The following is a 14,240-nucleotide window of genomic DNA, read 5'->3' as shown; positions in this document are numbered from 1 at the left end:
TATTTGCCCTTCACTAACCTGGCCATAAAGATGTCTAGTCATAGTTCTTTTTTTTTTTGCACCGCTGGCAATACGGAGAGAACATAAATCGTCCATTACACATTTAATCACTGACTAGCTGCCTCATCTCCACGACACGTCCGTTGCCAGAAGAACAAAAAAAAAAACCGCATCGTGATGATGCTATCGATGCCGCTCGACAAGCTTTCTCGGGCGCGCCGCAGTTCCTTCTTAAAGCTAATAATTGTTAGGTGGCCTGGAAACAGCCGCCCGACACGATGACCTAGCTTTGAGTTGTTGGCAAATGTTACAGCAAACAAAAAAGAAAGAAAAAAATGCGATAACGCAACTGGCGTGGGTGTCGTACCAACAAAAGCGAGAACACAGTCATGTGGGTCGAGCCGCACAGGGTGACATTTCCGGACTGATTGGTCGTGATGCCGGCAGTGGACCACTCCTTACCTGAAACAAAAGGGTATCATGAGCGTAGACCATAAAAAAAAAACTTCATTAGATTATATCAGGGTGTCGAACCAAACACCGATGCGTACCGGAAACAGTACTGGAAATGGAATTCTAGCTAGAACTGAACCCGAACCGATATTCGTAGAAGGGGTCTCGAGCCAAACCGAACGTGAAGCGAAAAAACATATAGTAACGGTCACTGGTTCGCCACGAAACAGTTCAAGCATATAGGGTGAAAACGGATGGCGATACATAAGTGATTCATCGAAATAATCAATTCTCTGTCGGCGCACCCTACAAGAACATCGCTGCGACTCACGAGCGGCGTTATGTGCGAGAAATGGGAGAGACGGAAGGTACAGGGCTGGTCAAAAGTTTCCAAGTCACAGGCGGCGCGAACACGCTGACTTCGTGCCCTGTGGCTTTTCACGTATCGGATTATGAGAGTCCCAAGGTTTTCGCGAAGCAGGCAAGGGAGACTGTCACCACCCACAGTTTCCGAGTGCCAACATCCGTTGCATGACACACCCACAGCGCATGAAGTCAACGTGTTCGCGCAATCTGTTGGCTGGTTGGTAATAGCTATATTGAATTGTCCTGCATGTTTTTTTTTTCTTTGGTGCAAACTTTGGCCTCGAATATTTTTTCGACCAACCTTGTACGAGCAGGTAACACTATACGGCCGCCGCGGCAGAGGCGCTTGCACTTATGAACTCGGCCGTGCCACTTGTGTCCCGCTACCGAAATTTTTCAAAGGAAGCGCAGAGTCACTGTTTCTGTTGAAGCCCGCACTTTGGCCGGTAGGCCAGCTGGCGACTCATACTAGATGTAGTATACGCGCCAGAACACACGTATTGCAAGACCGATTGTTCCCATGAAAATAGAAAGCGGGAGAACAACTAGCTTTTCCGCACGGCTTCGTGCAAGAAAAACGCTGCCGTCTCTAACGAATGCCTTCACCTACTTAGAACGTGGTAGCAACGGCTGCAAACGGCGCGAGAAGTGTGCTTTTCTTACGTGCCACTGTAACAGGCACGTTTATCGCCTCCAAGCCGAGTACAACGACGTTGATTTTTTGCAAATCATTCTCGGCTCACAATATGCGTGAGTTGGATTTTTTTTTTTGTCTGCGCTTAGTCATCGCGAGGTTTTGGGTCACGTGTGGTTGCGTAAAATTATATCGTCACCTTGTTTAGCGAAAATTGTCCTTGTTCATGTTTCAGACGCATCAATGTACTCGCCTCCTTTCTTTAAATGAGCTGAAAACTGAGTGACACGTTACTTGCTGGCTTTTTTCTTTCTTACATTAGTTTAGAGTTGTAATCTATATAATACCGTGAGAATCCGCCGCTTTGCCACAGTTTGTTCGCCATCAGTGCAGTAATAAATGCTCGAAGCAAAAGAAACTTAACTAGGCCGCTATCAAGGCGTGGGCGCTAAAGCCATTTCTCGAAGACGCAGGTCAACTCACTAAGTAAATCTGTCTTTCATACGTACATAGAAAGTTCTCCGACACCCGTGTGCTTAGATTTAGGTGCACGTTAAAGAACCCCAGGTGGTCCAAGTTTCCGGAGCCCTCCACTACGGCGCGCCAGAAAATCAGAAAGTGCTTCTGGCGCGTAAAACCATATAATCTTCTTTTTTTTTTTTTTAAAGACAGTTCTCCGTATCTGCGCAATTCATTCGTCAACTTCGCGTTGTTGAAATCAAAAAAAAAAAAAGGAAAGAAAGCCTCGTTACTCATTCTCATCAAGGTGCGCTCGGCTGTTTTCCGATAGCTCATTTTCAACAACGCTATCGCGAGAATCGCGGGGATGGTGGCAAGCGGCGCGCGTCGTGCTTCGAAAGAGTGTGCAATAAAAGTAAATAGGACACAGGGCGGAACCGCCTGGCCGCTGTTCGCGTTGTCGGCATCACGACGACCGGATCTACGCTGCATACTCGAGACCAATGAGCACGGCGTTCGTCGGTGCTTTCTTTTATCGTAGTTAACTTAGGCATCATGTTACTTTAGGCTGTCTTACGCAGAATTCAGGCGGCATCCTATTTCGCTTAACGAGGCGAACTTGGAGAGCATTCCGCACAGTGGGAGCGAGATGTTTGCGAAGTCGGGTGAAAGTAATTACTTTTTTTCGTGTCTCTTTGCTTACGTTTATTCTTTCAGACAGAGTTTAACCTTCCGCGAGGTGATTTGAGCTGCGCACTTGATTATCGCGCTGCACACTCATAGTAGGCTCATTTTTGTAGTTGATGTGTGGACGCTGTGACGCATAGAAAATAAGGTGCTTTAGTTGCATGTTTGAGACTAGTTTACGTCATCTTACTTCAAGATTTCCGCTTGTTTCCCCAGTGCATGTGCTACGGTAGTATGTTAGATTTAATAATGCCTTTCTTTTTCGGTACATTCACGACAACGTTAGTTTTTTTTCTTACGGCTGCAATGTTGTGCCGATAAATTACGACGTTACATTTAGGAACAAAGGTTACACTAATTCTGTTGTGACCGTGGGAATGTGCAGTTAAAGAAGATCAGTATGGTTGAAAATAAAAGGAAACGTGGGAAAAAGGCAGGACTTGTCGAGGCGCCGCAGCGCGTGTCATGAATTCTTGCGATGGACTGAGATGACAGTCTCTCTTTCTTTTTTATTTTTTTGCATGGCTACTGTAGTTGTACAACGTTACAGTTCATTGATATTCACGCACAAGATATTTGTTTATGGCGAAGCCATAAACCGGAAGTCGCGGAGTATCATTGAATGACGTACGTGCATACTATGTATAGGCTCAGCATTGAATGAAACAAGATTTCATTCTTAGAAACAAACACACTGTGGTACAGTGGCTGCTAATGCGTTGTTTTAGATCCTTGTTGTTGTTGTTGTTTTCGGGGTTCTCTTATATTCAACCCGTCGCTAGGAGCCTTCATTTGCATACTCGCGCGAGCGAACCCAGCTTGCGCGCAGCGAAGCTTTGACGGAACGCGCGGAGTTATAGATTTTCTTAATCGATATTCTTGCGTAGCTGCCACAGCGTTGACTGCTATGTGGGCGACGGAGTACATATTTCACCGTAACCGCGCTGGCGCTTCCATGCATGGGCGACAGATGAAACCTGTAGGAACGCTGCACGCGTTCAAGCGATCGCGGTCGGCGAGCTAACAGCGTGATCTACGCGTCTGCTGCACTCATTTAAAATTTCCACATGACTTGGGCTCGAGTGAGGATGGTTGCTGTCAGGCCTTTCGAGAGAGAGAGATAGATACATAGAGAGAGAGAGAGAGCCCTTTATTGAAAGGCAGAGATTTTAGCCGGCGTACAGACACCGCTAACATGCTACTCTACGTGGGGAAGGGAATTGGGGAGAGAAAGGGAGAAGTAGAAAGGCACAAAAAAAAAAAGAGAAATAAGGCGTTTGGTCGTCGGTACATCTCCGATCCCAACTGTGATTTCGCTTTTCGCCATATCGCGAATCGATCGCTCTATGGTGTCAGTGAGGGCAGAAGGAACTGGTGACGTACGTGGCCTCGTAATGCGCAATACGCAAGATCAAATGACGAGTTAATGCGTAGTGTGAACACAGTTTTAAGGTACCTCGCAGTTCGTGTTAGAAATCTTCGGTCTTAGCGTGAATGTTCCTTTCCTGTTTCATTTCCAGCTTCCACATTGGGCACACAGCCATCGTGGACGTTTTCAATGCTACGAAAGAATTCACTCTTGACTCATATTCTCTACCTTTTAAAGGAAAAAAAAACCTTCTTTCATTTGTATTTTCATTAACTGTCAATTCACTCCGCTACGGTACCTGAAAATTGCCCCGCCGTTCAATAACAGGTTTATCCCCGGTGAGGCAGTTTTTGCTTCTTATACCTCTTGAACGCGCTTGCTCAAAACCATCCATTTCATTGCCGGTCTTTCAGGACAGGCGTGTAACATTTGTGCGAGGGAAAGCCACCGCAAACTTGCCTTCTTTGGAGTTTTGTAGCCAAGATGACCTCACGCCACTCGCGTTTCTGAGGAGCGCGTTTATCCAAAATGCGGAAGCAGCGCAGTTCCCTTCAGTGCCGGAGCAGATGAAACGTCAGGGGAGCTAACCGACGATACGCTCCGCTGAAGGGGTCCCGCGATGTGAAATGTACTTAGAGTACAATAGATTTCTTTTTATCTTTCCTCTTCTTTTGAGATAACAATATATACACTCTTCAAGACATTCTATTTTGCTCAAAGGAATGTCCAGATCCAACTCGCATGTTGGCATATCTTTGAATCTAATGTTTTCCGAAGTGTTTCCTTAAATGCTACTAAGCTATACATGCGACGCGTACGATTCTCTTTATTGTCACATATGCAGCCTGCCACCTCATGCTATGTCTGTGTTTAAGCACCGTAGCGGTCACAAGTGTATTGTGACGCCAAAAAAATGAATTAAATTATGGGGTTTAACGTGCGAAAACCACTTTCTGATTATGAGGTACGCCATAGTGGAGGACTCCGGAAATTTCGACCACCTGGGGTTCTTTGACGCACACCTAAATCTAAGTACACGGGTGTTTTCGCATTTCGCCCCCATCGAAATGTGGCCGCCGCGACCGGGATTCAATCCCGCGATCTCGCGCTCAGCTACCCAACACCATAGCCACTCAGCAACAACGGCGGGTTACTGTAATGCCACGTTTATGTTTATGAGCTACACCGTTCACAATCCAAGCTGAGCAGCAGCAGTTCATGCGATTGCACACTGAGACGTTCATGCGGAATGGCTCGAGGTATAAGGTGACGGTTGTCGAGGAACGACTGGGAAGGATAGATCTATGCCGAGGGAAATACAATGCGAAACACGGAGGTAAAATTTAGTAAATTTTTCCCGTTTTATTCCCGAGTGCGTGTCTAATAGAAGCTGCCGCGCGTGCCAAGCGATTCGCTAAGAAGCCTCCAAGATTCGATGGCGTTTGGTGCTCGTGCACGCCACCAAATCTCGGAGGCAACGAATAGACCGTGGCATACCGTTCGTCATGCGGTGAGTCTTACTTACGTGAAGGGTTCTTCAGCGTAAAAACGGGGAATTTAATCGTAGGTCGTTGCTATGTAAGTCACGTGCATAAAAAAATATATATTGCTCGAATACCTGTGTCTTAAGACTGAGTTCAGCACTCTCGAAGATTCGTACGCATTGCTTTCTAGTTTGCTGCGTGCCTAGCAAACCTGCGCCGCCTAAAAGTGGCAAGCTGACTTTTCAATTAACACAATTAAAAACGAAAAGCTGCAGAAGCACAACTAAGTACTCACGGCGTTCATCCCAGAAGGCGCAGACGTACGTTCCAGCACGGCACGTAGGGTACGAATATACCAAGCGATCGGTGAGGTTTTCGATTTTGCTATCGCCGATCTTGGCCGACAGGACCACTTGACCTGCAAGAGAGAAAGAAGGACGCCGTCGGCATTCAACAGGTTTTTCCGAAGCATCACAGTGCAAACACACTGTGCGTTTTCCGCACAATATTTCGTCGCCCTCGGAGAGAATGCGAGTCGGAATACTTTTATCCAAGTGATGGCGAACATCGCCGAATTTTACAAACGCTTGCTCTATTCTCCAGTTGAAAGACGCGGTCGTTGAACCGTAACGCTTGGAACTTGCGAAAGGGATATTACGTTTTAGTGCTACCGTAATTTCGCTTCGTAAGCACTGCTGGCCTATGGACATACCCGCAGTAACGGTCTCATTAGCCCGCCGATAACTATCACGCATGAAATATCTGTTGTATTCTGTATATACATGCATAACCTGTTTTATACTCATGCTCATACTAACGACTTCACTATGTCTTCATCGCTCTTGTACACTATATTAAAATATCTAAGACTTGTGTGCCCACTCCTTATGTAGTACGCCTTCTTCAGGGAACTTTAGGTCAAGAAGACGAAAATGTAAAAAGAATAGTGAAAGGAAAGGGAAGGAGGACAACCAGACACGCTTCAGATTTGCTACCCTGCATAGAGACAAGGTTGTCAAGCGATGAACTCAAACAATGAATGTGCAAACACTGAGGGCAGGTGAATAAAGGCTCAATTAGTGGGGGCTACCATTTGATCCGGTGGTTTGCATCGAGACTACATGGAGTTGGTTACCCAGGACTGCCGGCTCCAGGAACTTGAGCAATTAGCGCATTGCTTTCCGAGCTTGCGCTCCTGAGCTAAGAGAAGTTATGTATTCACGGACTTTATTATTCGTGTATGCATAACTATATTATGTATACGTTTTCTGTTGTCTTCCGATTTTATGCGCCGTGCAATCAGCTCCATAGGTGCTCTAAGTTTATCCGCTCCCATGTGTAGGGTAGCAAACCGGTTAAGCAAAACTGGTTAACCTCCCTGCCTTTCCTTCTCCACTCTTTCCTTCCTTCCTTCTTTCCAGAGCCCACCAATATGGCATTTCACATAGGCCAGGTGCTTTTTTGTGATGTCACTCATTTACTCACTCTATCAAGTAATCGATCAATCAAATAATTAATAAATCAGTGTTTAATTCCTTATTCAATCGATCGAGCAATCTCTGAATCAATAACTAAATTATCTGAGCCAGGGAAAACACGTGGAAGGCGAGAGACGGAAATTCAAGACGATGAGCAAAGCATGAAAACAGGGTAAAAGCGGGAGCCAATGTACTCGTTGGAACGTGGGTCCCGCTTTTACCTTGTTCTCATTTTTGCTCATCGTCTTAAATTATTTGATGTAATTTACTAGTGTAATTTATTAGAGTTCATTTATTTTCTACTTTTCTTTTCTCGCGACTCAGTTTTAAGCCTGTAGCAGAAAAGGCGGAGGAGGCGTGCTTCTGAACATTTTTTTTTCGATTACTTTCCGTGAGATTTAATAACGGGCTAGCCGGAGACCATAACAGAGAATACTTTTTAACTACAGTGTGCATCTTACCTCAAGATCGTAGCGGCGCGATATGAAAACTGCGATCGTAACAATCGCAGTTTGGTGCAAGAGTTACGGAGCCGAATTCGTGTGGCCGCTCATCACTGCCGCTTACCTGCGCTTACCAGCGACTTGTCGTCTCGGCGAGCCGGCCGGAAAAACTTGTCGTTTCGGTAGGACACGAACGAGATGCGGGGCCCCTTCTCGACCTCGTGTATGGGCCGGTACGGTTCGCCGGCGGCCAGCCGAGAGCTGTTGATCGCCATTGACAGCGCCTCGAACGGGATGGTGAGGACAATGTTCTGCACAGCCATGCGTAAACGTGACGACAGCGCACACACATTTCTCCTCAGCTCGATCTAAGGAGCAGGAGAGGGATGAAAAGGAAGGAAGGAAAGGTAGGGAGGTCAACCAGGCGCAGGTCCGGTTTGATACCCTACGCAGGGGAAGGGATTTAAGCGAGGAAAAGGTAGGAGAGGGTAGAAGGAGGGAAGAAGGTACTGGTCGGTGTGAGTACGCGCGCATGTCCATAACTTCACGCCTACAATCGGTGACTGAGACCAGTCGCTTTCATAAAACGTAGCGGAGCCCGCGTCGCTTTGTAAGGTCGATCTAAAATTTACGTTAGACCTTCGGACGTAATGGGAAGTGTTCTAAGCATACTGGTGCGTGTGCTCCACCAATAAAATACGGGGCACGATGTGAGAAGGAAACATGGTAAGAGAGCTACGCCACGACACTTCTAGCGGTCGTCAGTGGCATTCTTTATTCATCGAACCTGGCAGCCCGAAACTCCGTCATTGCGCAACAGGGAGAAGATGCATGTGTGGTCGATACAGCCAACCACAAAAGTTTAGCGACCACGGGATCTCAAAAGCACGCTCGATTTCCGATCGGCCTGTGGCAGTAGTCAGTAAAACCGAACATCACCATGCTGTTCACATACAGTGGTAGAGGCTGTAAATGCGAGTACTACTGGGCTGCGTTGTGAAGTTGCGCACATATTCAGTCTTTTCTCAGGTTTCGTGTTCCGTCAAATTTTGTGGCCGAATGTACATAGCGGCCTATAGAGCAACAAGACATTCACATGGTACGGTGTGCGGATCGACCTAGATGTGCGTGACTGCTTTGCATGCTTTTGTATTGCCTGCTCTTTCAAGGTTGCATCAATAAATCGATAAAGACACAATGGACTTGTATTGTCGCAAACATTTCTTTTTCTTTCACATGCTCATCATGGTGGCATAAAACAATACAGTCCAGGGACCCTCCTTGCAACTCCTTGTCCTATTTCAGCATCCCACGTTAATACAACATTCAATGTGTACACCATCGTCCAATGAAAAAAAAACTTGCGAACCTCAACTTGCATATCTTTCACGCTCCTGGTCGGGCCGTCACGCAACTATCGGCACGCAACTACTGCGCTGATGACTATCTGCTATAATTAGAGAGGATTATCAGAAGAGCGATAGCCCGTCACTTTCTCGGTTCCTTTTAAAACGTCGCTTTATACCAGCGTTCCTTATTTGTAGAGTCTCTGTGCAAATGTGTGACGTATCTGTGGCTCCCATTGTTGCTTTGAGTGTTTCTTTGTAATGTGTTGTCGTCTCGACTGCTATATGGTAACTTCGTTGCGCGCGTATTCACGGCTTTGTTGCTCTTCCTCCTAAAAAAGACTGCGCGCGAGATGCACACAGACAACGTGCGCCACTTTATCACCCGTTCACGAACCGAGTCGTAGCCGGCATCCTACACTTGTGCGCCGACATCGCTTTCTATCTTGACAGATAAAAGAAATATACCTATGTAAGGAGACTAAACATTGTCATCATCATCATCATCATCACCACCACCACTATTATTATTATTATTATTATTATTATTATTATTATTATTATTATTATTATTATTATTATTATTATTATTATTATTATTATTATTATCAGCCTGGCTACGCCCACTGCAGAGCAAAGGCCTCTCCAATACTTCTCCAACTACCCCCGTCATGTGCTAATTGTGGCCATGTTGTCCCTGCAAACATCTTTATCTCATCCGCCCACCTAACTTTCTGCCGCCCCTTGCTACCCTTCCCTTCCCTTGGATACAGTCTGTAACCCTTAATGACCATCGGTTATCTTCCCTCCCCGTTACATGCCCTGCCCATGCCCATTTCTTTTTCTTGATTTCACCCCCCCCCCCCATTTCTTTTTCTTGATTTCAACTAAGACGTCATTCACTCGCGTTTGTTCCCTCACCCAATCTTCTCTCTTCTTATCCGTTAACGTTACACCCATCATTCTTCTTTTCAAAGCTCGTTCCGTCGTCCTCAATTGTCAAAACACTGTCAAAGCGATGCAAGACAGGCCCCGTATAGTAATCGAGGTAAGAGTAATAGTAATATTACTAATCGAGTAATAGTAATATTAATATTACTAATCGAGTAATAGTAATAATTTTTTTTTTACTCACGTCGCCGCCCTCCTGCTCTTCCGCGTCCCCCGAGAAGTCCTCGTGCAGGTAGTGGTCGCCGTTGGAGCGCAGCGAGAAGGTGAGGAAGTCGCGGCCCTGCGAGAGAAGCTTGGGCGACCAGGCGACCGCCTTCACCACGAGGTTCTCGTTCTCGATGATGAGCGCCCCCGAGTCGAGGACGACCTCGGAGGCGAACCTCTCCACGACCGAGACCAGCCTGCATGTGTTCGACAGTGGCACTCGGACATAGCGCATCGGGGCCAAAAGTTCGCCACCGCACAAAAGGGGCACCGAGGTAGAATTTTTTTTTTTCAGTGATAATAAGAATAAGAGTCTCTAACGGTGTTTCACCTCGTCTAACATGTGGCGCTTCGACAGACTGCCCACGCAGGACAGGCGTCCGCAGAAAGATGGCTTATTAAACAGAATAACGCTGGTTTAATAACAAAAAAAAGAACAAAATGTCACTGGGGTGACAGTTTCGACAACAGGACTTCTCTTCGTCACAGCTGCAACTCCCTAACGAAGTCTCATCGTCGAAGCATTCGCTTCTTTTTGCATCACTGTCACTGACTTGGACGGACTGTGTGACAGTGCTCCCACCAGGCACCGTCAGTTTCTTCTCTTTATCTTGTTGTTTTCTCACATCTTTTTTCCAGCCCGATTCCCCGGTCCTCCAGTACAGCTGGAGTTGCCAAGCGAAGGTAAGCTCTGGTTAAAAATACGGTTACTCTTTTCCTCTTATCTCTGTATTAAACCAGATAAGCCGCCACCCTTTTACGGTATAATAGATGGAGATTTTGCTTTACGGGTTCTGTTCTGAAAGCAACATCTACGACATCTTGCATTAGTTAAATATAATTGCTAGTCGGGTGAGACGGTACGGCGAAAGGAGCAGTCAGCCATAACTTGCATTACATGCATTTATTTTAAATAAGTTAAGCTAAGCACTAGCTGTCTTTATATGTGAACCCTACTCTTCTACCGCATACGATTCTAGTTCTATATGGAGGAACAAAAACCTGACGCAGGAACAGAAGCAAACCTCGTCAAGCAACAAACCGTATACAATGGTCTTAAGACAGCGGAATAAGTCTTGAATGTTGAGGCGATCTGCCAGAAACTACATGCATAACTTTAAGCTGAGCATGCTTGATTCAGTGGGTCGATGTGTAAGAATGATTGCCCGAAACAAAGAAACTAGTACCTAATAAATCGTAAACCATCAAATAAAAGGTTCATCTGGTCCATTGCCCAGGTGTTGTAGAGGGTCACTGTTACACTCGATAATGTATCCAACGATAGAGGTGGAATCTGTACAGTGGTCACAAATGGTCGAACAGAGACCAGTCATTCAGTCAGAGAACTCATTAAGAATAATAATTCGAACCATATCACACCGACACGAAGACAATCGAATGTGAGTTATACGGGTGCCACATTGCGCACTTTCGATAGCGATCGACCCGGATGGAATTTCTCGGCCAAGATTGGCTCCTTTACACAAGCTGCAGGAGGGAGCCAATTGCGTTCATGAATTTCGATCCGGATCACGTTCGACTGCGACAGGAAGTGGCCATGTGATACTGGTACTACTCATAATGATATGCTGTGTGGGAAATACAGCCCAGCAAATGAAACAAAAGTTTGGACAACGTACACTTGACAACCAAAGGCCATTTAGCATGCAGTGTGGCTTAAGAACAATCGGCGATAATGTTTTACATTGTTTACAAAAAACATATATTTATTATATATATTATTAAATCTATACATATATATATATATATATATATATATATAATAAAAAAAACTTACTTTTCGACCGCAATCCCGTCAGCATCTCCTTCTTTGATAACACTGTCGTTGAGAGCTAGGAAATTGCTGATCACATGAATCATGGCTTGTGCAATCTGAAAGTGAAAAAGTGAAAACACGGTGTTTTACGAGGTTTTAAAAGGTGACAACTGCGTTCTTCCTGAAAAAAAATTTAGCGGCCTTTGTGCTAAAGATCCTCCGGCTCCTCATCTTCACATTCATATATATAGATATATATATATATATATATATATATATATATATATATATATATATAGTCATATCATAAGAAGCCAACAAACACTGACACCACGGACAACATAGGGGAATTTACTTGTGCTTAATAAATGAAGTAATGAAACGATAAATTAATGGAAATTAAAGTGGATGAAAAAACAACTTGCCGCAGGTGGGAACCGAACCCACAACCTTCGCATTTCGCGTGCGATGCTCTACCAATTACGGTTCCCACCTGCGGCAAGTTGTTTTTTCATCCACTTTAATTTCCAGTAATTTATCGTTTCATTACTTCCTTTATTAAGCACAAGTAATTTCCCCTATGTTGTCCTTGGTGTCAGTGTTTCTTGGCTTCTTATGATATGACTAATAAAAATCGGGCCCCTCGGTTAACCCCCTTTCTTCTCGTTGATTACATAACGAGGGTCCCGAATCCGGCAACATTGATGCCTTTAGGTAGCATATGTGGGTTTATTGACCAGTTGCCTTCACCCAAAAAGATCACGTTCTCGTGACGCCTGCGGCAAAAAGGACGTCCCACGTCCGCCGCCAAGGTCTGTGTGTGGTGGCGCTGGCTAAGGCTCCCAGGGTTCTACTAGGACACATAAATATCCAAGAAAGTGGATGGGAAAACAGCGCCGCGGTGGCTCAATTGGTAGAGCATCGCACGCGAAATGCGAAGGTTGTGGGTTCGGTTCCCACCTGCGGCAAGTTGTTTTTTCAACCACTTTAATTTCCATTAATTTATCGGTTCATTACTTCATTTTATTAAGCACAAGTAATTTCCCCTATGTTGTCCTTGGTATCCGTGTTTGTTGGCTTCTTATGATATGACTAATAAAAATCGGGCCCCTCGGTTAACCCCCTTTCTTCTCGTTGATATATATATATATATATATATATATATATATATATATATATATATATATATATATATATTCGACGAGGAAACGATGACCTTCCTCCAAAGCACCAATAGACTAGAGGCCGAGGGAGCTTAGCGTTAACATTGCTTCATGGAATTAACGAAAGCCAAACCTGGATGGTAAGACCTCTCGGAAGATACACAATTTACTTAACCGGTTGTAAACCATGGCATGGCGAAACGAGAAGAAATGTGTGTTCTATGTATAGGAGAGACAAACAAGCTCTATTCAAAACTTCTGCACAAATGCCTGCTATTTATTTTATATATATAACAACAAATACGTATTCTGATACATGTTTCTAGATTCTCATTTGTGGGCAGTTGGACTATATACGTACGGACCATCTTTGTTTGTTTTTTTACGCATACGTGACAGTTACGTGTTCCGTAATGTGTAGAAAACACACGTTACCTTTGCATATATATATATATATAACTTCATCTATTGGAAGAAAAATGACTTGTCTAGTTATAAAGAAGGAATGACGCTAACGAAACTGGAACATAAGATAAGCGACTAAAGGCTTAAGCAAACCTCGACGAATAAGCTACTGTGTGTTTATATTTATAAAAGACGATTTAGGTGTTCTCTGATTTTGCGCAGCCGACCTCTTGAAACCCACCGCTCAGTTTTCTTGGGTAGAGGTTATTATTTTGGTTCGGGCCGTATTTACAAGACAGATATTTTGAACTTTATTTTTCAGGCGAAGCAAGGTCGCGTGGAATTCATTGGACACTGCGATCGTGATAGTTCACTTTATGGATAAAGCACAACACGTCGCCGGCGTATTGTGTTTCATCGCGAGCTTTATCATGCGTTATCACAATCCGCGCTCCGTAATTATGCCTTAGTGACGCTTTAGATCCTGCATGAATGAAAAAGAAAACGTCAGGTTATGACGTTTGTGCTCCACGTTGGACAAATCTGAGCGCCCCCCCTCCCCTCCCTGGTGGTTTAGCAACGGAAGCGTTCTGCAGTTGCTGCGTCACCTTGATGTCCTTGACCGCGTAGTCGACGACCGGCTCGATCTTTTCCGCGAAGCCCTGCAGCTGGCCCGGTCGGATGTTTCTTGGGTCGTGGGTCAAGAATTCCAGCTCCGAGGTGACGTTCTCGGCTGCCTGGAAGCTCTGTGGCGGAAAGACCAACGGAATACAAGCGGCCAATGAAAACGAGCACGCGTCGCGAGCTGTTCAAATAGCTCAGTTGTGCTGCGGCGCAGAATTAGACCACACGTACAAATAAACAAGAAACTTATATCGATAAACCCTCGCGCGCACCATCACTTTGGATTGCATGCTGTGAACTGCTTTAAACCCCACAAAAGACCGTGCAGCATTTCGCACCAAGGGAAATTCCAACAGGTCGATCGCATAGCTTTCCAGCTGTGGAAAGTAGTACATTC

At 45.1% G+C, this 14,240-nt stretch overlaps 1 protein-coding gene and 1 non-coding gene across 4 annotated transcripts in view; one reads left to right on the top strand and one right to left on the bottom strand.

Moving 5' to 3' along the window:
* Positions 1-14,240, bottom strand: part of LOC142557302 (uncharacterized) — a 189,729-nt gene that overhangs the window by 12,579 nt on the left and 162,910 nt on the right. For all 3 annotated transcript variants that reach the window (XM_075669032.1, XM_075669033.1, XM_075669034.1), the window contains 6 exons: positions 13,828-13,965; positions 11,673-11,767; positions 9,855-10,071; positions 7,498-7,684; positions 5,748-5,870; positions 368-462 (listed from right to left, as the gene is read on the bottom strand). In XM_075669032.1, the coding sequence (XP_075525147.1) occupies positions 368-462; positions 5,748-5,870; positions 7,498-7,684; positions 9,855-10,071; positions 11,673-11,767; positions 13,828-13,965 (855 nt within the window). The remainder of the gene's footprint in view (positions 1-367; positions 463-5,747; positions 5,871-7,497; positions 7,685-9,854; positions 10,072-11,672; positions 11,768-13,827; positions 13,966-14,240) is intronic.
* TRNAS-CGA (transfer RNA serine (anticodon CGA)) lies at positions 12,547-12,619 on the top strand. Its single transcript has one exon. It is a non-coding gene; the product is annotated as a tRNA-Ser (tRNA).

Source organism: Dermacentor variabilis, chromosome 9 (assembly GCF_050947875.1).
Source record: "Dermacentor variabilis isolate Ectoservices chromosome 9, ASM5094787v1, whole genome shotgun sequence".
Classification (NCBI taxonomy): domain Eukaryota; kingdom Metazoa; phylum Arthropoda; class Arachnida; order Ixodida; family Ixodidae; genus Dermacentor; species Dermacentor variabilis.
Note: the sequence above shows the minus strand (reverse complement) of the source record. Positions and strands in the feature narration are given on the sequence as shown.